General features: G+C 38.8%; 1 protein-coding gene across 2 annotated transcripts; it reads right to left on the reverse strand.

The window, feature by feature from the left end:
• Positions 1-240: 240 nt before the first annotated feature.
• MORF4L1 (mortality factor 4 like 1) lies at positions 241-19,588 on the reverse strand. 2 transcript variants are annotated; one of them, XM_088829590.1, is made up of 13 exons: positions 19,434-19,588; positions 15,035-15,081; positions 13,193-13,260; positions 10,591-10,707; positions 9,287-9,373; positions 8,837-8,917; positions 7,250-7,275; positions 6,739-6,827; positions 4,280-4,381; positions 3,120-3,208; positions 2,468-2,640; positions 2,111-2,195; positions 241-985 (listed from the first exon to the last, which is right to left on the reverse strand). In XM_088829590.1, exons 1-13 carry the CDS (start codon positions 19,471-19,473, stop codon positions 901-903), a joined length of 1,089 nt encoding a protein of 362 aa, XP_088685716.1. In that variant the 5' UTR covers positions 19,474-19,588; the 3' UTR covers positions 241-900. The 2 variants fall into 2 exon arrangements, with proteins under 2 accessions (XP_088685716.1, XP_055273910.1); XM_055417935.2 differs by lacking the exon at positions 10,591-10,707 and having other exon boundaries at positions 19,434-19,584.
• Between the last annotated feature and the right edge of the window lie 4,287 nt (positions 19,589-23,875).

The following is a 23,875-nucleotide window of genomic DNA, read 5'->3' on the forward strand; positions in this document are numbered from 1 at the left end:
GAAAAGTAGAGAAATAGTCATACAAACTTCTAACTTTTCAGCCAGAACTCAAGAGAGCAGACAACCAAAGCTGCTCTGGCAGATTAAGGTAGATACTAAAGACAGATCAGGAAGCCAAACTTCTCATCCCACAGAAAACAAGACAATCATTCACCTCAAAGAAAAATCACTGTCTGAACACAAGAAGACACACACAATACACAAAGGTTCTGTAATGCATCCACACAAGTACACTGCTCCTTGAAATTTAAAGAAAAAATTTATTGAAGATCTGAAAAACAATTTCTAAAAGATTAACTTTTCCAGAAAACTGTAGCTACACAATGCATTGCGTCTATCATGTTAAAACGTGCATTAGACACAAATACAAAAACCATGAAACAAGCCACCATTCTTCAACAATCTGAGCAAAGATAAAATGCCTAAGGAACAACATGGATGGATGACTCGCAAAGGATGGGCTCTTTACTTAAGCACCATAAAAAAAAAGGGGGGAGCACAAATGGATGAGTGTTCAGTTATATACACTGAATTTAACCTTTGGCACTAGGAATCAGAGCATTCTGTCATATAGCATTAACACATATTATAAAAGTGCGTAGTGTCAAAGGAATAGAAACCACCAGCGTTCAAAAGCAGCTTTGTCAACTAAGCAATAAAACACTCTACAGTATGTCTCTCTGTTGTCCATCACTGAATACACTGGTAGCAACTTTGAAATGAAAAAAAGGAAAGAAAAAAGGAGCTGTAACTCCTTTTATTTTCTGTTTAAAATCAAACAAAAAACAAACATCAATTTTGTTATACACGAACATTTTCCAAAGTACATTGTTTGTACAAGAGAAGGACTAAGAAACAAAAAGGTGTTTACAGAGATCAAACATGGGTGGTACACGCGCCTCACACAGCTTTCCGATGGTACTCAGGGGGAGCCACTTCATAATCACTGGCACTAAACAAAGTTGCAGAGTTCTTTGCCAGGTATCTAAAAATGAAATGTTATTCATTACAAGTATGAAAATTATATTTTGATCCGAATCTCTTATCAATTACATACACAAGCCACACAAAGCACTTTAAAATACATATCATAACCATATAATTACAACTCAAATAAATACAGTTACATACCAGACAATAACGCATAAAAAAGATGGAAGTCTAACAATTACTCCCCTTATTTCAAAGAAGCAAAAAACAGGAGTCACTAGAATACCAATCAGAGTGCTCCGACCACCCGTAACAGGTGTCATTACCCTGAAAGAGTTAACAGCTAGGGTGTCTTCTTTAGCTCTTTGAAATCCATATTATAGATTCAGAAGCTGACAAGTAAATCTCAACTTGAAAGTAACACCATAAAAATCAAAGAGCCCTAAAATGTCAAGTAGTAGAGTATTTTTATTTCATAAAGAAACTGGGGGGAGAGAATATTCATTACTGGTAGAGCAAAGACTATAAAAGCTAGTAATTTCCAAATTCACATTGATTTTAAAATTATTATACAATACATGGTGCCATTTTAAGAAAATTAAAATATAGAACTATATAAAGTAAAAACAGAAAACTCTTCTCCCAATACTATGTCCAAGAAATAACTCACTGTTAAGAATGATACATATTTTTCCAAATCTTTTCCAAAGACTGAAAATGTTTCTCTACAAAAAAGAGGAATCATACCAAATTCTATTGCAATCTAACTTCTTTAAATTGAAACACCACGGACATCTTTCTTGATCAGTATATGTAAACCTACCTTATGCATGAATAGCAATTTAATAAACATGCTTGGAGATCTTTGTATATATAACGTATTTCTATAGGACAAGTTCCCAGAAGCCTAACTACCGGTCATTTAAAATGTTTATATATACTACCAAAGTGCCCTCCAGAAAACTGTAAAAACCAGGATTGCACTTTCCACTTTCCCAAAAATATAAGCCATCCCTAGTTCATCCCCAAAATAACAAGTGACATTTTAACTATGCTAAACATATATTCTGTTTTACTTTAGTTCTGTTATAGTATCTACAGTGCCAATCTATCAAGAGTAACTTGCAGTACACTAAACAAGTTCATGTTTTTAATGTCAAGCATTAATTTTTAGACTTACTTTAGGAAATCGTGAAGATAATTCAGTAATAAAGCAAGGCTCTTCTCATCCAGAGGTGTATAGGCCAACATTGCTCCAATTCGTACTATTTAAAAAGAATGAAGTCAAAGTTACATCCAAGGTAGCATTATGAGTATATACTTTATGTGAGCCAACGTAAGCATCATTAATTTCCTTAAAGCATATGATTTTAGAAACTGACTTTAGATTTTAATATATATGAAATACAAGTTCAAATTGGAATTAAAGTCTTTTAGAATGTTATTTTATGTTACCCCTAAATATAAATCAGGAAAGACAAAAATATCAAAGGCCCCAGGTGGAAAAGTAAAACTATTTTCTAAAAGGGATCATTACCAAACAGTCTCAGGAGATGTGGTGCCCCGTACACCTGGGACATGGGTGCATCAGGATGGTCCGCAAGGATCTCAGCGTACTGCGGTCTCTCAAATTTGTAGAGCAGTTGAGTGCCCAGCATCACATTGAAGTACTCCTTTATCCCAGCCACAACCTCATTGACTGCATACTCCCTGACAAGGGAACAAAAGTATCTACCTTCAGAGCAGGTCACTGAATGAACTGACAGATGAAGATCCAGTCAACCAACATGATATGGGTAAGAAATTAAATGCTAAACCAATGACAATGAACCTCTGCTAAACAGAGAGATTTAATAAGAGGTAAGAAATCAATTCGAAAAAACAAACCACTGGTGAGCACACTACAACACACAGGTTAGGGATGGATTTTAGTTTTCACATTTTCAAACAGTTGTATTTTAAACGGTTATATATGTAGTTACATAGAATAGCTTCTTCGATGCCACCTGCAACATTTACTGACTTGGCCCTTTAATAAATGTCTACCAGCTAAACCTTACGTCTAAGCAATGAAATTCTATTTTGCTGGTTTCTGATGATATTGTTTTAAAGTACGTTTCAGATAATTTATTCAGAAATAATGTTTAAAATGTCTTTGGTATACTTCAAAGATGTATGTATTTTCTTACTTATTATCTGTGTTTCCTCGAGATTTCTTGTAATTTGCATAATCCTCTAGAATGGAATCCACATTCTTCTTGGCAGGAAGATAGAAGAGCTTTGAAAACAAAAATACACTTGAATACTAACATTCTTTTTCAAAGAAAAAGTACACTGGAAAAGTTTTAATGCAATAAAAGATCACCTAATAGTGTTACCAAAAAGAAAAGGGCACTGTTCAGCACTTAAAACATGCATCATGTGGCTGAGGAACTAAAAATTTAATTCAACAGCCAAACGTAGCTAGTGGCTGCCACAGTGGACAGATACACTCTCACTACATGTGGAGTACACCTGCACATAAATTCACCTCTACATGTTATCAAGTCACCACCTATTATTCTGCCTCAAACACTTGGCTTAATACACTCTTTATCTTCACATCAAGATTGGGACCCAGTGTTCCATTAAATGTAAAAACTAAACACAAAAAGCTGCCAAACACAGTAAGTGGGAGAACGGAGCTAAACCTAGCCATTAGCTTCAGCTAATCAAAGTCTACATATTGCACAGCCTATGACTGATGCCTATCCACACAGTTCCCATTTCTCCCCTACCCCTGGTTGTGCTATTTTAAGAAATTGATTCTTCTGTCCTACAGAATGCTTTACTCTGGACTTTGGTGGCTGTACCGTTGTGACATTACATGCATATCTCACAATGCCCCTCTTTCCTGTACACGTGTAATTAAAACCTAGAAGCTTGATCAGATTCAGGTTCTTTTGGAAATCGCAAATACCTGCAGAAAGTATTGTGTGCTTCCTATTTCTACATTCCATTAGCAGCACTGTATGTGACGATGTCCCACTTTCAATATTAAACAGGAAATAATATGGTTCTTTTTTTAAATCAATTTTCAGAATGATGTATTTGTGTCCTAGCCACTGCCAACAGTTATCTAAACCTTTATAAAAGTAACTGTAAACGCATGGTCTTTTGTACATGTACCTTGCTTATTCCTCTCCCAGTCCTTTCTGATAATCAAAGTGCTCAGTCTAGTCCCTGAATTAAAATTCCCATCAGTCAATGCCTTCAATGTCCAAGTCTACAGCCTTTTCCTTTAGAAAAAAAATTTTAAACTAGCAAGACCATTATCATATAGATTACAATCTATGTAAGACCAAGTTACCTGTTTTTGCCGAGTAATTAAGTCCCAGTCATCAACAAGCCATGGCTTCAGTTCTTCAGGGATCTTGACTTTAACTTCAACTCTGCTCATAAATGTTTCCTCCTAAACAAAAAGAAGGAGTACTAAACACCATTCTTTCTAGCTGAGGAACAGCTCTAAGAGTTTTCTAAAAGCTTTTCTGAACCTTCAGAGGCATTCGGGATAAATTCTTTACTCAAACGGACAGCTGGAACTGTCATTTGGAAATAGTAAAGTAAGTTAAGATCATACAGCTAACTCCTGGGAGAAAAAAATCTTGATAGTCTACTTGATGCCTTTTCATGTGAAGGCATTTTTTTTTTTAAGCAAATTTCCCTTCTTCGATAAATGACCTCTCCAACTTGATGCATTTTAACTTAGTATTTTCAAAATTTATTCATTTCGAATAGCCACATATTCAATGATGAAGCCCAAACACGACTATCTTAAAGTTACATCTTTAATGTATAAAATTAAAGATGGGAAAACTGGTCAACCACTTGTAAAAGAATGAAACTAGAACACTCCCTAACACCATACACAAAAATAAACTCAAAATGGATTAAAGATCTAAATTTAAGACCAGAAACTATAAAACTCCTAGAGGAGAACATAGGCAAAACACTCTCCGACTTAAGTCACAGCAGGATTCTCCATGACCCACCTCCCAGAATATTGGAAATAAAAGCAAAAATAAACAAATGGGACCTAATTAAAATTAAAAGCTTCTGCACAGCAAAGGAAACTCTAAGCAAGGTGAAAAGACAGCCTTCAGAATGGGAGAAAATAACAGCAAATGAAGCAACTGATAAAGGATTAATCTCAAAAATATACAAGCAACTCCTGCAGCTCAATTCCAGGAAAATAAACGACCCAATCAAAAAATGGGCTAAAGAACTAAACAGACATTTCTCCAAAGAAGACATACAGATGGCTAACAAACACATGAAAAGATGCTCAACATCACACATAATTAAGAGAAATGCAAATTAAAACCACAATGAGGTATCATTTCACGCCAGTCAGAATGGCTGCTATCCAAAAGTCTACAAGCAATAAATGCTGGAGAGGGTGTGGAGAAAAGGGAACCCTCTTACACTGTTGGTGGGAATGCAAACTAGTACAGCCACTATGGAGAACAGTGTGGAGATTCCTTAAAAAACTGGAAATAGAACTGCCATACAACCCAGCAATCCCACTCCTGGGCATACACACCGAGGAAACCAGAACTGAAAGAGACACATGTACCCCAATGTTCATCGCAGCACTGTTTATAATAGCCAGGACATGGAAGCAACCTAGATGTCCATCCCCAGACAAATGGATAAGAAAGCTGTGGTACATTTACACAATGGAGTACTACTCAGCGATTAAAAAGAATACATTTGAATTAGTTCTAATGAGGTGGACGAAACTGGAGCCTATTATACAAAGCGAAGTAAGCCAGAAACAAAAACACCAATACAGTATATTAATACATATATATGGAATATAGCAAGAGGATAATGATAACCCTGTATACGAGACAACAGCAGAGACTTGGATGTGTGGAGCAAGCAGTCTTTTGGACTCTGTGGGAGAGGGCGAGGGTGGGATAACTTAGGAGAATGGATTGAAACATGTATATTATCATATGTGAAACAAATCTGACGTGGTTGGGGGCTCCCCACCTCAACACTCTGTGGATTTAAGAGGCCGTTTCTTCCAGAAGTGTATAAATTAGCCTGGGATAGAACCTGCACGCTGAATTTACTAATTAAGAAATGAGAAACCAGAACTATAAAGGTGGTTTAGGAAAAAAAAAAAATCAGAATAATAAAATTGTTTTTTGCACACACAAAAAAATTAAATAGATCTTCTAATTTGTCAGTAAGTGCCTAAAAATGTCTAATTTTCAGAACATACCGGTGTTTTAACCTCAGCTTCAGAAGTGTCAACAATCAGTTACACTTTTAAAACCTCTCTTTTCAAATTCACAACTCTGGAGATTATAAATAAATTAGACATTTAATTCACTTATGTAAAAATCCTAAACTATTATGCCCACACATAAACAGGTGTAACTGATAGGCTTTCTTGGCATTTTTTTGTGGGTATATTAAATCAGTAAGTCAATTTAACGTGACCTAGTAAGTCAATTCAATCTTAATACCAAAGAACTATTTAGTCTTGTACAAGAACATAGGGCTTAAAACGAACATGTGATGAGTTACGGGTAAAACCTGGAAGGGATACATCTAGTGCAACACGTGAAATAAAGATGTATACAAATATATCCTTTATCTAAAAAAGGAGAATATTTTCACTTCAGTAATTAAAGCATGATATAGCAATGCTTCTGAGAGACTCAAAAGTTCTATGACTGTTTTATCCAAGCTGTAACAGGACAGACTAAAAATTCTAATGTGCTATTATTAACATAAATTTAAGGAAAAACTCACATTTTCAACAGTAGGATCTACTCGAGCCCTTTTCTTGCGAGGAGGCTGAGGTGTCTCACTGGTGCTGCCGCCATCTCCATTTCCAGGTGCTTTGGGGGATAAGGAAGGGAGACTGTTAGCTTAATGAGTAACTCTTTATTCCTTGACCCTTCTATTACATAGATGTTACTTAAATCTACATTGAAGACTCATATTCCTACCAAAAATATACCTCTCATGAACAGCTCTACCCAACATCTAGTACAAAGCAACATTTAATATTACCATCTATTTTTAAAATATAATTATGTCAGGGTCAGTCATTAAAGAGCACAAATACAATAAATGCTTATGTTTCTCCACAGTAGAAAGAATGTCAGTTCTCTATGGCTATGTACCTACTGTAACACTGCTGTGACTCATGAGACCATCAACATATGCTTACTCTAAAACTCAACTTAAAATTTAACAATGAATTTAAAATGCAAATGTTATAAAGGCAGAGTAATTAATTCAAAGTTAATATACTTACTCTTCTGCTTGTTTTTCTTCGTTTTCCTAAAAGGAAAAAAGAAAAAAGCTAATTATCGCTATTGTTTCTGGTTTAAATTCCCTTCTACCAGGTTGAGTCCAGAGAATTACTGCCTTGATGGTAAGATCAGGCTGCGATCTTTGCCTGATCTTATTTCCTGCATATTCTTATTTACTACTCAAGACTCAAGGACTTTTTTACTGATAGTTGGCTCAATCCACATCTCCCTTTAGACAGCAGAAAAATCAAAACCATATCATGAGATCTTCTCCCAGGGTTTTATTATTTGTGTCTATTAGTAAATTTATAGCATGTAAATTATATTAAAAAGAACCTGCTTCATAAGACTATTAGTTCGATAAACACAAACAAGCTCCATAGATTAAAATATTTTCCCCAATTATTTTGGAACCAGCATAATTTGACGTTAGTCTTACTATGTTTCAAACCAATGCATTATTCCACTCTCACTGGTCAAATTCTGTTTCACTTTATTTCTTCTCGAAACTACATTCCTTTCTTGACAACACTAAACACTCTGCTCACCCACTCAGAACAAAGCTGTGTCTAGACTATTATATCTAACAGTAATTTATCTCATGGCTATTTACATATGCACCGACAGTAAATTACTAATCCTGACATAATATCTAATTATTTCTGGAGTACAAGGAAAAAAGTTTATAAAGCCATGATTATAGATCATGCCTGGAGGGACCATCACATTACACCTGAATGTGTTTGCTTTTCTACAGTTTTAGTATTTATAAATGTTATTAATTACCTGTATTTACTCTAAGTTTTCCAAAGATCCAGATCATGAAAATATGTTACTACTTATTAACAAATAAAGATATGAATCAATCTCATATAGTAATCCTTGGCAAATCAATCATCTTCTTACCAAATCAATTATCTTGCCAAATCCATCAATCCTTGCCTAATTATCTTCTTATCCCAAAAAAAATAAAAACTGCAAACATTTCAAAATGCATAGTTATCTTCAATACAATCTTAACTTTTAGGCAGTAAAGAGACTAGTTAAGGTCTAAAAGCAATAGAAATCTAATCTCAAGGAAGAAGATACTGAAAAAACAAATCTACCCCTCAAACCTCAAAACTTGTTTCTTGAGAATCCAATGCTAATGACTGTAAAAGAAAAACAGATTACGTGCACACGTTTGTTCTAACTTGGGACTTCCCTGGTGGTCAGCTGTTAAGACTCTGCACTTCAACTGCACAGGGGAAGAGTTTGATACCTGGTCAGGGAACTAAGATCCCACATGCCACCCAGTACGGCCAAAAAAGTAAAGATTAAACAAAGGAGGAGTTGTGTATGTACTTAATGCCACCCAACTGTACACTTAAAAATAAATTAAGTGGCAAAAAAAAAAAATTGGTAAGGAAAATTAAGGAATCAATATGCAATCAGTATGTAGTTTCAATAATCCAACACCAGTGGGGTTCTCACTGGCATTTTTCAAATCACAACAATGTTCCAGTTTCCACTTTCAACAAATTGTAATAGACAATATGTATCAACCTTGAATTTCTCAGTGTGTAAAATTAAAACAAAGAGCTTCTTACACTTCAACACCTTTCTGCTGCAGCCCAGCAGTCTTCTTTCCAGGGGCAGCCCCTCGCATCTTCCCCTCTGCATACTGCTCCCTTCAAAAATAATTTCAATGATATATCATCATAAAATATTTATATACAAAAATAAATTGATAGCTTGATTCCATTTTGAAATTTATATTTAAATTGAGGTTCCAACGCTATACATATTCCGGTACAAAATTTTTATTAACAAGTTGGACAAAGAGATAACACATTTACAAAAATCAATTCAAGAAAAGAAGAGTAAAAAGGCTACAAAAGGCCTCTCTGATCCCTTGAGATCAAAATCGTAACAGCAGCTGACAGGTACCATGAATCATTTTAAAAGCAGGCAGCCTACATGATTTCTGCTGTGGATTCCATTTCCATAAACTAACCTACAGGCATTTATCCTCCTATTCATGATGCAAACAAACTTACTGATTTGCTTTTTGAAGTTCTCTTTGTTTCTGCAAGTTGGTATCCACATACTTGAGTACTCTGCTTTCTGGGACCCATTCATCCCAACTGAAAAAGAGAAAAGTTAAAATATCATTCAAAAATATTTCATTAGTATTTGGACTCTGTTCTACAATTTTTTCTTTTAAATCCAAAAGGCAAGAGTTTGGACTTCTCTGAACTAAGTTGATGAACTGGCATTTTAAATCCATTCTCAACTAGACTGAAAGTCTAGAGAAAATCTGTTCTATAAAATGGTAATATAAACATTCTCAGAAACAATACCCCAAATCCAAAGTGCCAGAGTCCAAAAGATTATCCAAATCGCTTGTTTAAAATGGCATAAGAGTACAGCATATAATAGCACATAACCTAAGAGCCCCTAAGTAATTATCCTTGCAGAATAAAGGCACCTGAAAACTTTAAAAAAAAAAAAAGCACAGGAATCCATAAGATGACCTCTGAAAGAACTAAAACCAGCTGGTTATCTCCGAGACAAAATTTCAGAACTCACTGTGCTTTATTCACCTGTATAATGGGGATAAACATTATCTCACAGGACTGTTAGGAGAATTAAAGAATAGATATAAAACATTTGAGAGTTTTGATGCATAGAAGATAAAACTCAAGCTCCCTGAGAAACATACTAGGAGGTCTACAAAACTCAATACCACCTGCATCAACTCACTTAAGACTAAAGTGTTACAACTGTTATCACTCACTCACAAATGAATTTACCAATTTCCAAGGCAAAATCTTCTTGGCTTTCTAAATATCAAAAGGTAGAACCAACCATTCTCTTAAAAACATCTAGTTGCTAAAGCATTCTGGCACTCAGAAAAGCTTCAAAACAAGATTTCAAAAAAAAATTATTTTGATATGAAACTGACTTATATTGTGTTAATTACTATACAGCAAATTGATTCTATAACACATTATACACACACACTCCTTTCATAATCTTTTCCATTATGGTTTATCATGAGATACTGAATATAGTTCCCTGTGCTACATAGTAGGATCTTGTTCCAAACAAGATTTCTGATATGGCTTTTTTCCCTAAAAAGACAGGATATTTCTTAGGCAGTGCTGAACTTTTTGTGCAAAGTAATTTTTTTCCTCCTGCTGATGGAGCTCCTTTAGTGACACAACTAGACTGTATCCTCGAAGTCTTTTATTTAATGATTTCCCACCTTTGACCTCTTATGTAAGGTAGCCAAAAGAAAAATAATAAAAAGCAACCCTCAACATGATTTCCTAGAGAAAACTTTAAAACATGCATTTACCTAGAGGTCAGGAAGGGGTGGTGTACTGAGGGAGCTCCTTCAGGAACAGGAAAAAGGGCTACAATATCCTCACGTGTCTTCAAAGTTTTTTCAGAGCGCCTGGGCCTCACAGCACTTCTGATACAGACAGCATAGTACAAAGTAATCTCAGTAACTAGGTGTAGAATTCTGCTTACGCTTTATTAAGATTTATTTACAAATGGAATATTTAAATGTCTGTGTCAACAAATCGAGTATCTACTGCGCTTTTGAAGTATATATTCACTGAAGTTTAAGAAAATTGCAATTTGGAGATTGGGCTTCCATTGTAGTCTTTTCTAAAAGTATGGTATCTTACAAACCATTTTCAAAATGAGGCTCTTATTCCTACTGCTACTTATATCTGTTCCAATTCTCTCTAAAAGGAGTTAGTAAACTTTTATTTACTAGAAAGTTCCCTTTGAGAACCTTGAAAATTCCTTTCCTCTCATAAAAAATGCATCTAAATAAAGACATTGATCTAAAAACAAAAGTCCATTTCAGAGTTTCTTTTACATGCCAGGCGCTGAAAACAGTTGCTGACCCACAGGAAAATGAAATGATGTCTTTTGCTCTGAGGAATATCACTATTGGGGTAGTAACTGAAAGCCAAACACCCAGAAATTTTTCCAAACAGCTCAAACAAAAGAATTTCAGAACTTTCTAAAGGTAGCTTGTCATTAATTCCCAAAGTCACAATGATCCATGGCATTAACTTACACGGCACTAAATAAAAAACATTCTGTACAGATTTAAAGGCCCCTCTAAATAGTTATTAAAGATCAATATTACTAACTACATATATTTATCTAAATACCAAGACAACTACAAAAAACACATCGTCTACAAAGAAACAAAAAACTATCATTTATTTGTGTTATTAGACAATATAACAAAGGAAAAAACATTTTCAGGCAATACTATCAAAAAATACAAGCTTTTTATGTATTTCCACAATTTAAGTTGGAAATGTCACTTAAAACCCAGTCTTGAAGTTGTACACATCTACATGGAATTTAATAGAAAATACTATACATGAAAGAGTTAAGCACAAAAGTTGTGTTCCCAGCTATTAAGATGTAATCCTAAATTATTTTAAAGTGTACCTGGGGATGGGGCACAGACTTAGTCCATGAACCTGTTTTTCTTTTATTTCCTTTAAAGTTCCCATTCATAATATGCATAAATATTTGCTTTCCTGTACAGAATTAAGATTTTCATGATATCTAATACACTCTCAACTTTACCAGAATATTTTTATATAAAACATAAGTGTAAGGAAAGACACAGTTTCAACATTTTTTTTTAAAGGGAAGGCAAAGCTGTAAAATAATGGAGATCCAGAAGATAAAGGTTCCTGGATATTTGAATCAATTTTAGTATTAATCCTGAAATCCCATTTAAAATCAGAGACAAGTTTACTTCTATAAGACCAAAAGGATTAAAAGCTCACAGGGTCACTTTGAGTTACTATATTACTGTCATTACTAGGAATATTTTAATTATTAACTAGAAGAAAAACCAGCTTATTGAATGTGCTTCTATACATTTTAGATTTCCACTTTTCTACAATTATACTAATGGAAGAAAAGACAAAGATCTGATACTATTTCTCAGCTAGAACTATCTTGGGAAAAAATCTTCTGACTAATAAAATTAACTGAGTTGGTCACTAGCTAAGGGACTGTGAAAGACCACAGAAACAGAGTCAGTAAATGTGAAAAAAACCCTTCCAAAACAAGAGTATACATCAAATCAGATGGCATGGCTGAGCTGACGTAAAGTTAAAAAAAAAAAAAAAAAAAACAGCCTCAAGAACTACTTTTTGGCAGTGTTCTCTTTGAAGGACAAAACACCATTAGTAAAATTAAAAACCTCTCAGAGTAACTATTACAAGCTATTCAATTACAAGCACCAAAAATGAGTCAATTATCAGATGTGGTATTTGTGTGATCCAAGAAGAAAGACCCATCACTGACAGAGCTCCACAAGCTGAATATTCTAGAATGTGTTCAGTCTACAACCACTGTCCATCCCCAGTGACATCAATACATCACTGCTTTAAAAAAAAAAAAAGCTCTTCAGAGTGGAAAACTAGGTTCCGTATTACATTTCTGTACCTGTGTTAAACCATACGCGTGAAGTGACCCACACGAATTCACTGTTAGTATTTCATTATGCTTTCAAAGTTCAAAACATGATTTGGTCAATACATCCAACCAAATAAAGCAATTTTAAAATCTTTTCCCCCTTCCTTAGTAGAAAAACCCAACTAGTTTTGAGTGTAACTGCTTGAAATTCCATTTGTAGTCACTAAGTCTGTGTTAGGAAGAAAAAAAACTCAAGCTGTCCTAAAATGTACCAAAACTAGAAAACAGTTGGGCTACAGAATGTAAAACAAAATGGCAGTAAACCCTAATTTCTATTATATTTCAACATACTACAAACAGTTCACCTCTGCCCCAATATGTATGTACAGTAAAACTGTACAAGAATTTAAAAGCACAGGCTTCTATCAGTTTATGACACAAAGCCAACTTGTTAATTATAAATAAAAACTGCTTTAAAAAAATCTCATACTCACTTTTTATTCCAACCACTGTAATGGATGAAGTATTTGACTTGTTTATCCTTTATGGCAACTTTTACACACTGAAATAAAAAGAAAAAAATTTATTTAGAAATAATAAAGGAAAAAAAAAGACTACCTGGGTAATTTTGAACTATCAAACACTGAAACTCTTTGGTGGCCAAAATAAACCTAATGAAAAGTCTTGAACACTATTTAAGCCTTTAGACTAATATTCAAAGTTATACTGCCAAACAGTCATAAAGTCATTTGTTGGGAGTTAGTCCAACAAATCTAAAGAACCAAAAGCACTGAAGGTGACCCTAAACCTTAAATCAGTGGGCTAGATAGGCTATCCCAAGAACAGCTAATGAAAGGTGTAGTTGTGCTTTCTCAAAGTCCAGCTATTCAAAATCTACATTTGGAAAAACAAATTCAGCTCAAGAAAAATATTTACACATTATTTTAAAAGCTCATTAGTTTACACAAGGCAATAAGCTATTCTGCTGATTATCAGCAACTAACAAAGTGACAGATGAAAAACATCTTGTCTTCTTGTGTGCTAAGTCACTTCAGTCGTGTCCAACTCTTGGCAACCCTAGGGATCATAGCCCGCCAGGCTCCTCTGCCTATAGGATTTTCCGTGGAGGAATACTGGAGTGGGTTGTCATGCCCTTCTCCAAGGGGTCTTCTCAACCCAGGGATCAAACCTATATCTCTTATGTCTCCTGCGTTGGCAGGCAGCTTCTTTACTACTAGTGCCACCTGGGAAGCCCCGTGTTGGTCTTAAAAGCAGCCAAACAAATTAAAAATGATTAGTGGACGTCATTAACCATGAAAAAGTGATGACTATCTGGTTTTGGATTTTAAAAACTTTTATCAGGGGCAAACCAAGAGAACCACAATAGTTTAAGTTATTTCAATTGCCATTTGAAATTGTTCCCTGGTGTGTTTCTGCTGCCAGAGCAGAAAAAGCTGCCAGTTTAGAAGAGCCTGCTAGAAGCTAGCTAACAACAGAAACAACATTCAATGACAGAAATGATCACTAGGACTTAAAATGCATTTATAAACTGTATTGGTATTATACCATTACAATATATGTACACATACATGAAGTTCTTGACCATCTCATAAATCCAATTTCAGTCATTTTAGAACTTTAAAAACATACACCTATTATGTATTCAAAATAAGTAAAATGGTTAGCAACACTGATACTTTACAACTGTTAAAAACTTTTTCACAGACAAAAACTATTCACCATAGAAATTGCGTTTACCGTTTATTTTTTAAAAAACAATTGTCAAAAATAGTTGACATGGCTTAAATATTTGTGCTAAAAGTTAACAGAAACAAAACACTAAAAACATTAATGCATCATCCAATTTATCTTTGGTTAAATGTAAAATCAGTTTTTATAACCTCAGCGCAACAGAAAAGGAATGCCCCAGGATTCAAACTTTGCCAGACAATCTAACAAAAGTTAAATGTACTCATTTGAAATGTTAGCTTTACCCTCAATGTAATTTTACTCAGTGCTTACTCAGCATATTATGTTTGCCAATAAAATTGACTGGCAGTATTTTCTCATAAGTCATTAACTAACAATGCTATTTTGCTTCCATAGTCAAACCTCTACCTTTTCGTTCAAACATTTTCCAACTACTTGCCTTTAGCAGATCGGTAACACAAAAGGCAGGATGCTTTATTAGAACCACTGAGCAAGCAGTGAGACAAAGAACTATGAACCTGAAAATCTATGAAACAGGTAGTTCTCACTAAAGCTACCCATCACTGAAATCTAATTATCAAACCAGTAGTTTCAACTAACTTCTTAAAAAAAAACGGGTTTTGTACCTTTGCTTCATAAAGAAGAGGCCCATGAAAGCACAGCACTCTCTCACCTGTAAAAGGAAAAAATGGGGAAAAAGCACTGTTAGTTGTGATTTCTCTTCACATATAAGAATATTCACATCTGAGAGAGCCGTCACCCTTGTACTATGGTGTTCCTCAAAAAACCAATAAGCAAGTGATAAGGGAATGTATACATCAACACTTCAGATCAAATTTCAAGACAAACACCTCAGCATTTGATGGAAACAAAAACAATTAGGATATCAATCAATTTAAATCAGCAAATCATCTATCACCTGCTAAGCAAATAAAATCTACTATAGCTATCTATTGGCAGAGTTGATTTATTTTTCAATGTACATTTGAGATTTAAAGAAATTTTAAGTTTAGAACCTTCTACTCTACCTATTCTGTTTCCAACCTATCAAAGGAAAGGGCCCAAGTTGAGGAAGACAATTAATACAAAAGCACAGGTGAAACACATAAATTCTTGTGCAGTGGTCCACTGTGTGGAACCACTGCCTGACGCTAAGTCTATGCTGAACTTAAGTGGAGACTAGAAACAGGGAAACCAGTGACTTCTCTCAAAGTCAGGAATAAGAACAGAAATAGGTATGAATCAAAGGCAGTGAGAAGGACAGCTAAGCCAAAGTAGAAACAGTTTAAACTTGACTTCCAGCATGGTGGAAGTATTATCCAGAAAAGGAAATGGAGAGGGGGTTTCAGATCAATTCTGGAATAAGTTATAGTAGCTACAGGACACCCAAACTGGAGCCATCTAGTAAGCAGTTGAGTAAACATATCTGGAACTCAAGAGAAAGCTGGGCTGGAGCCACTGCTGAATACTGTGGACAAGAATGAGACCACAGGGACAGAGAAAGGTATTGAGCCTACTCAGAAGCACCAAAGATGGGAGACCTGTGTGCCTAATTTTAGTCTTTCTTTAAAGGCACCCTGAAAATAGCCTTACCGGTGTCTCCCTCCTTTTGGTTGCTACCACCAAAGACAACCACACTGAGGCTAAGGCCCTTTGACCTCCATTCTAGCTGCTGCTGCTGCTAAGTCACTTCAGTCGTATCTGACTCTGTGTGACCCCATAGATGGCCTCCTACCAGGTTCCCCAGTCCCTGGGATTCTCCAGGCAAGAACACTGGAGTGGGTTGCCATTTCCTTCTCCAATGCATGAAAGTCAACAGTGAAAGTGAAGTCGCTCAGTCGTGTCCGACTCTTAACGACCTCATGGACTGCAACCTACCAGGCTCCTCCATCCATGGGATTTTCCAGGCAAGAGTACTGGAGTGGGGTGCCATTGCCTTCTCCGCCATTCTAGCTACCTATCCCTAATATCCCGCTAAAAAAAACATACAGTAAGTTGAGGAATATGACCCAGCAAAACAAGTGCCTAATTTCTCCCGGAAGTGGAAAGACTGTTAATTGGGGAAGGAGCAAACTACTGTCTCACTTTTTTTGAAATTTTCCATACTCAATCCCTAGTAGTATTCAAAATGCAAAGCTAATTTTGCCCAATGCTCTCAAATTCAACGGTGATGAGATTCCAATTCCTCATCCTCTCATTGGTTTTCTTACTAGGAACACTACTCAAATTCCAGCATCAGCCACCCTCCTGACAAGCCAAAAGATCTTCCCCTCCCCTCCCCCCAACCACACGGGTTAGATGCCCAATAGTTTTCTTTACTTTTTGCTTTAACATTTCAAGTGGAAGACCAAGTGCAGGGCAGAACAGTCATTGTGCTGAAAAAATGCTTGTACATATGTTGCACCATAATTTAACAAGAGAAATTTTTAAGTTTAAAAGAATCAGGAAAAAAACTTTCCCATCTTTTCCTATTTTTACCATTACAGAAGCTCAATTCTTCTGCAGTGTTTTTAATATAATTCTGCTAGTTCCAAAAGAATAGTCCTTTCTCCTTACAAGATACTCTCTTCTAAGTAACTCAGTCCTGTCCAACTCTGCAACCCCATGGACTGCAGCCCACCAGTCTCCTCTGTCCACGGAGATATTCCACAGACAAGAATACTGAAGTGGAGCTTTTCCTTCTCCAGGGGAGCGTCTCTGCCCACAGAGAACCCTCAGCTCTCCCTGTCTCCTGTACTGGCAGATAGATTCTCTATCACTAGGGTCACCTGGGAAGCCCCAAAATAATAATAATTTCTTAAAAGACGGTTATACAATTCAACTTTGACAAAGGAGTAGAAAACATGTCTGCAAAGTGCAAAGACTTTTAGGTAGCTTTCAAAACCACAGAGCTACATTGGCGCCGTTTATTGTTCAGTCGCTTGGTCGTGTCCGACTCTTTGCGACCCCATGGACTGCAGCACCGCCTGTTCTTCACTATCTCCCAGAGTCTGCGCAAATTCATGTCCACTGAAGTCTGTGATGCTATCTAACCACCTCATCCCTCTGCCTCCCTCTTCTCCAATTCACTGCTACAGCAGCATATGGATTCTCTTTCACTCTACCATCCCCTCCAGTTTAGAACTAAAGCACTTCTTCCAGAAAGCCATCCTTAACTGTCCCAAGTCTGTGTCACTTTCCTTTGATGTCCTACAATGAGGATTAATTTTTTTGTGCAATGGACCCTTCAGTCTGATTAAGTCTTTGGGCCTTTTCTCAGAATTTTTCTACAAACATGTAAAACAGTACTAGAAAAGAAAGGAACTATACACCATGTGTTATGGTATTATATGAGCTCCTTAATGATAAACATTTAGCTGCTCATCCAGGGAACTACAATTCTGAAACAACGAAAAGCATACATTACATCTGAATGTATCTTCTACAACTTAAACGCTGGGATGTGAAAACATACAGCAAATACTACTGTGGGAGGGTCTTGTTTTGCTTTTCTGTGGGTGAGGATATCTACAGTCATAACTATTAATTTTACTTAGAAAATAGAAAAACACTTTTTTCCTGTCCAAGTACAAGGGGTGTTCTGAATTATAAACACCCTAGATCAAGAATCCTTGCTCTAAAACATCTGGTTTAAAAAAAGCAATCCAAGCAATCCACGAAAGTCGTCACATAGCTTTTCAGGGCGAGAGAAAGCAGGTATTAAGAGCCAGTTACAGGGAAAACACCAGCGGCAATCTTTTAAATATTCCATACTGTTACAATACGCTTGGGTTTTGTGTGTATGATTCAAAGTAATTCTAACGCACATCAAAGTGTGAACATCCCTACAATTTTTTGCAGACATGTCGACATCCGTGTATCTAACATGTACAACCACAATAATGTGAATGAGGATTTTAAAGTGTTCTTGCTTGCCTTACATATTTCATGTCCACTTTAGTTTACTGTTAAGCCTCTACTATATAAATTATTAGACGTGGTAATTGTGAAAATTACACAGCTGTCTTCCTGTGGAAATCAGGTTCTCTACAGTCAGCCTACACGTTGATCAGAGACAATAAAAATTCAACTTTCAAATCACTGTTAATCAATTATTGCAATTAACCAAACCACTGCCGTACTTAAAAGGTCTACATCAAGCAACGGGACTTCACATAAATGAGGACGTAACACCGCATTAAGGTAGTTTTTAATTATTGCTTTACGAGCCACCGCGCACCCAGGGCGCGTTCACATTCCTTAAGACACCGACACTCCGCTTTTCCGAAAGCAAAGGGATGCCTTCGAGCGACACAAAGCCGACCAGGACGCTCGCGCTTTTTCCTCTTGTCCCCACCCACCTCCCCGGGGCCAGCGCCGAAAAACCGGTTCCCGATCGGCGGCGGGGGAAGAAGGGGGCGCTCCTCTGCCCTAAAGCGGCGTCTGCGGCCGGGAATCCGGGCGCCGGCGGCCATGATGGGCCCGCCATCTTGCAACGACCATCTTACAACGCAGTTCTCCCGCCCCGAGACGCGAAGCCAACCCCTCCTGCCGCGGCTCCACGGCTCCACCGCGAGCTACTGGCTCGCGGCTCGAGGTCGCCCCGGGGCGCCAACCCTCGGGCGCCCACGCGGACGGGGGAGCCCCGCGCGGCGCCCGAAACGGCAGCCGCCGCCTCCCCTCCCCCACGCCACATCACTTCCCCTAACGGCCGCCATGGCGCGCCCGCCGCCTCCCTACAATAGGCTACTTTCTCCGCGCCCTCTTCCTCTCGACGACAACAAACACAGCACCAAGGCTGTGCCACGCGGCAACGGCTCCCTCTGGCACTCTAACGCCTGCCTAACGCTTTCGCCTCCCAAAGTGTTTTTCTCCTCACAACGCACCGAAAAACCTCGCCGCAATGCGCTTTCTCCGCACAAAGCCCTGCCCGCCGCCTCCTCGGGGCACGGCCCTCGCCGTCCCCGGCCCCCAAATCTCCACCGCCCCGAGACCGCCTCCCTCTCCGGGCCGTTAGATGCTTTGTCCCCAGGGGATCAGACTCACCCTCCTGGAATTTAGGCTTCGGGTCCTGCTTCGGCGCCATTTATAAAAGATTCACCGCCGCCGCCTCCTCCTTCTCCCACCACCCCTGACTACCGCCCCCTACTCTCTTCCCCACCCAGCTTCGCGTCACACGCGCCGTCAGGCACCGCCAACTCTACATCCTGGGCCCGATTTGCCAGCGTCCGCAGACCGCCCAGCACCGCGACCCGCGCAACTGCCGCTCCAGCCAACGGCTGCCCGCCGCGCACGCGCCTCTGCGCCCGCGCCGCCCCGGGGCACGCCGGGATTGGTAGTTCCGAGGCGCCGGGGGGCGGGGCGGTGGCCTCCTCCCATCCCCCACCCCTAACGCCCTCCCCCACCCCCATCCCCGGGGGCGGCGGCGTTTTTACTTCCTAGATTTGATTTTACGTTGTTGTTGGAGCGAGGGAAGGCAAGGCTTTGCCTAACCCACACAAAAGAAGGGGAAAGGCCCAGTTGCGGAGGTCCATGGGCAATATAGGGCCGCAACGATATGGGCTTGGGAATGGCCAGAGAGAAATGGCGGCCTCCGAAACCCCTTTTCAGTAGCATCTTGAGCAGTTTCTGCACAGGGAAGCTTCAGGGCCGCAATCTTGGCCAGAAACGGGGTAGGTCCTGGAGTCTGCCTCTGGACGTCTCCTCGTTCAGCAAGCTCACTAACAGTTTGTTTGGTGGAACTGATGGCCATCTATGGGATCCTGGGCCTCCCCTTCCCAACCCGAGTCCTGCGGAAATGGGACGAAGCGGGCAACACTGGGCAGGCTGAGCGGTCGACCTCTGGCTTTTAGAGATGCTGGAGCGCGGCTTGCCGCCGAAAGGGGGGACCGTGAATAACACGACACCTGCACCGTGCCGACGTCGGGGTTCTGCACCTGCCCTACTTGTGCGATTTTTCGGCACCTAGTTATTATTAGGGCACAGTTAGTTGCTGTTACTGAATATACACGAGTCCGCCTGCAATGCAGGAGACGCGGAAGGCGCACGTTCGATCCCTGAGTCGGGAAGATCCCCTGGAGAAGGAAATGGCAACCCACCCCAGTATTCTTGCCCGGAGAATTCCACGGACAGAGGAGCCTGGTGAGCTCCAGACCGTGGGGTCCCAAAGACTGAGAGACTGAGCACTAACTATTGAATATACACAGGATTTAAAGGAATTTTCTCCCGTCGTTCACCTGTTCAAAAAGTCTGTAGTTTGCTTAGCTACAAAATGGGGAGAATAAGACCACCTTCCCATCGGTTTCCTGTGAGAATAGAAACAGACAGACTGAATGGTGAACTGGTGCTCAACACAGGGTTAAAGAGGATACATCCCAAAGTCCTTACCTTGGCGTTTGAAGTCCTTGCACAAAAAGCCCTCAGCCGTCCCTCCAGGCTTTATACTTGCCCCTGTGCCTTTCTAAATTCTGCCCCACCCCCGGTGAACAGACTGTGCACCCCATGAGTTCCAGACCCCTCTCCATTTATCTGACTCCAGTTTCTCCTTCAACCTTACCTTGACACAGCCCCTTCCCTAACCGCAGAAACCCACAAAGAACCCTCACTCTATTTGTCTGTACAGCATCTACTTTGCACTACTCCTGAAAATATGGAAGAAAGGGGCAGGGGCCTCCTGGCAACCCCACCACCACACCAAAACTCTGAAGTTTTGTTTTAACGTCTTGTTTTAACGTTTTGAATACAAAATATTTTTAAATTATTCAATGATTCAAAACACTTTTAATATAAAAATGAGGACAGTGAGACTTGTCCTGGGTCTGTGCTTCCAGTGCAGGGGACCCAGGCTGCATCTCTAGTCAAGGAAATAAGATCCTTCAAGCAACCCTAGGTAACCAAAAAGCAAACAAACAAAAAGCAAAAAAACAAAACAAGGCTTTGGACTGGTCAGCTATTGCTCTAGGCTCCAGACTCTTCTGTTCATGGAATTCTCCAGGTAGGAATACTGGAGTGGGTTGCCATTCCGTGCTCCAAGGGATCTATCTCTTGCAGGGATTGAACTGAAGTCTCCTGTATTACAGGTAGATCCTTTACCATCTGAGCCACCAGGGAAGCCCTATATTCTTTACTTATCTGCGAAATATACCTCGTTGGCTTAAAAATCAGTTACTATGCTTGAAGCTTTAAAAAAAATAAAGTGAGGATAGAAAAAGAACCCTTTCCCACCTCAGTCCCTCATCTGTTCCTACCTCCAACAAAGGTACAAATATTAAAAGTTGTTTAGTATCCTAGCACCCTCATTGCCTTCTTTCTCCATATCTTTTAAAGTTAATTTTTTTGCTTTAATGTTTGTTTTAATTATACAAATAATATTTATTATTTGAGTCTTCCACAATGCAAAAATTCAGAGACATAAAATACGGGGCAAAATTTAAAGAACATTTTATTTTTCCTCATTTTCCTCCCCATCATTTTGCAGGGACATTTTTCTCTCTAATTGTTTTTTTCTCTTTACCATAAATGGACTGTATATATTGTTCTATGTCTTCTTTTTTAACTTCATAATATGCCTAGGAAGTTACTGAAATTACATGTGTCCATCTCACATTTTTAATTGTGATGCAGTATAAGTGGACCATATTTATCCAACCTTGGTTCTGTTGCTTTTACTTTTTTCACTGTTAGAAACGTATGCCTTTCAACCTAAATCTTTGTGCCCATTGTTTTTACACTTTTAGGACCCTAGATGTAGGGTTCTAAACTTAAATTTAATGGATAAATAAGAAAAAATAAATTTAAACTTGTCGAAGTCATCAACTTACGTTTCAAACAACACTTTAAGAGAGGACCTGATTCCCCACATCCTTGCCAAACATGGTATTATCTGTCTCTCAACACTTGTTTTAATATAAGAGGAAGTCATGTGCACAGGAAGCCAGACATTAAAGACCATACACTTCAACGATGGCGTTAGAAGTCTGGATAGTAGTTAGCTGGGTTGGAAGGGGCAATTGACTAGAAAGGAGCATTAGGGAACTTCAGGGTGCTGGAAATGTTCTATGACCTTAATCTGGTGTGGTTCCATGGGTGTTTACACATGTAAAAATTTTCAAGTTGTACACCCACTAGTAATGCACTTTAATACCACACCTAACAGTTCAGTTCAGTCCCTCAGTCGTGTCCAACTCTTTGCGACCCCATGAACTGCAGTACGCCAGGCCTCCCTGTCCATCACCAACTCCTGGAGTCCACCCAAACCTATATCCATTGAGTCGGTGATGCCATCCAACCATCTCATCCTCTGTCGTCCTCTTCTCCTTCTGCTTCAATCTTTCCCAGCATCAGGGTTTTTTCCAGTGAGTCAACTCTTTGCATGAGGTGGCAAAAGTATTGGAGTTTCAGCTTTAGCATCAGTCCTTCCAATGAACACACAGGACTGATCTCCTTTAGGATGGACTGGTTGGATCTCCTTGCAGTCCGAGGGACTCTCAAGAGTCTTCTCCAGCACCACAGTTCAAAAGCATCAATTCTTCGGCGCTCAGCTTTCTTTATAGTCCAACTCTCACATCCATACATGACTACTGGAAAAACCATAGCCTTGACTAGACAGACTTTGTTGACAGAGTAATGTCTCTGCTTTTTAATATTCTGTCTAGGTTGGTCATAACTTTCATTCTGAGGAGTAAGCGTCTTTTAATTTCATGGCTGCAATCACCATCTGCAGTGATTTTGGAGGTCCCCAAAATAAAGTCATCTACTGTTTCCCCATCTGTTTGCCAAGTTGATTTATAATGTATTAATTTCTACTCTACAGCAATTCAGTTATACATATATATATATATTCTTTCTTATGTTCTTTTCCATTATGATTGATCACAGGATATTGAATGAGATATGCTTTGAGACTCTAGTATTGCTGCTGGAAATATGTTCAGTTAGGGTTAAAAACTTAGGAAAAAAAAGAATTAAGAAAGTCCTGTGTCTGTTCTTAATAGCTCCCTGATTAATCACTGAAACAATGAAATAATCTCACAGTGATTTAAAGAGCCTATTGGTTCAGTTCAGTCGCTAGGTCGTGTGCGACTCTTTGCGACCCCATGAATCACAGCACGCCAGGACTCCCTGTCCATCACCAACTCCTGGAGTTCACTCAAACACATGTCCATCGAGTCGGTGATGCCATCCAGCCATCTCATTCTCTGTTGTCCCCTTCTCCTCCTGCCCCCAATCCTTCCCAGAATCAGAGTCTTTGCCAGTGAATCAACTCATCGCATGAGGTGGCCAAAGTATTGGATTTTCAGCTTTAGCGTCATTCCTTCCAGTGAACACCCAGGATTGATCTCCTTTAGAATGGACTGGTTGGATCTCCTTGCAAGCCAAGGGACTCTCAAGAGTCTTCTCCAGCATCACGGTTCAAAAGCATCAATTCTTCGGCGATCAGCCTTCTTCACAGTCCAACTCTCACATCCATACATGACTACTGGGAAAAA

Source organism: Moschus berezovskii, chromosome 21 (genome assembly GCF_049115385.1).
Source record: "Moschus berezovskii isolate FMDL1 chromosome 21, NW_MosBer_1.0, whole genome shotgun sequence".
Taxonomy (NCBI): domain Eukaryota; kingdom Metazoa; phylum Chordata; class Mammalia; order Artiodactyla; family Moschidae; genus Moschus; species Moschus berezovskii.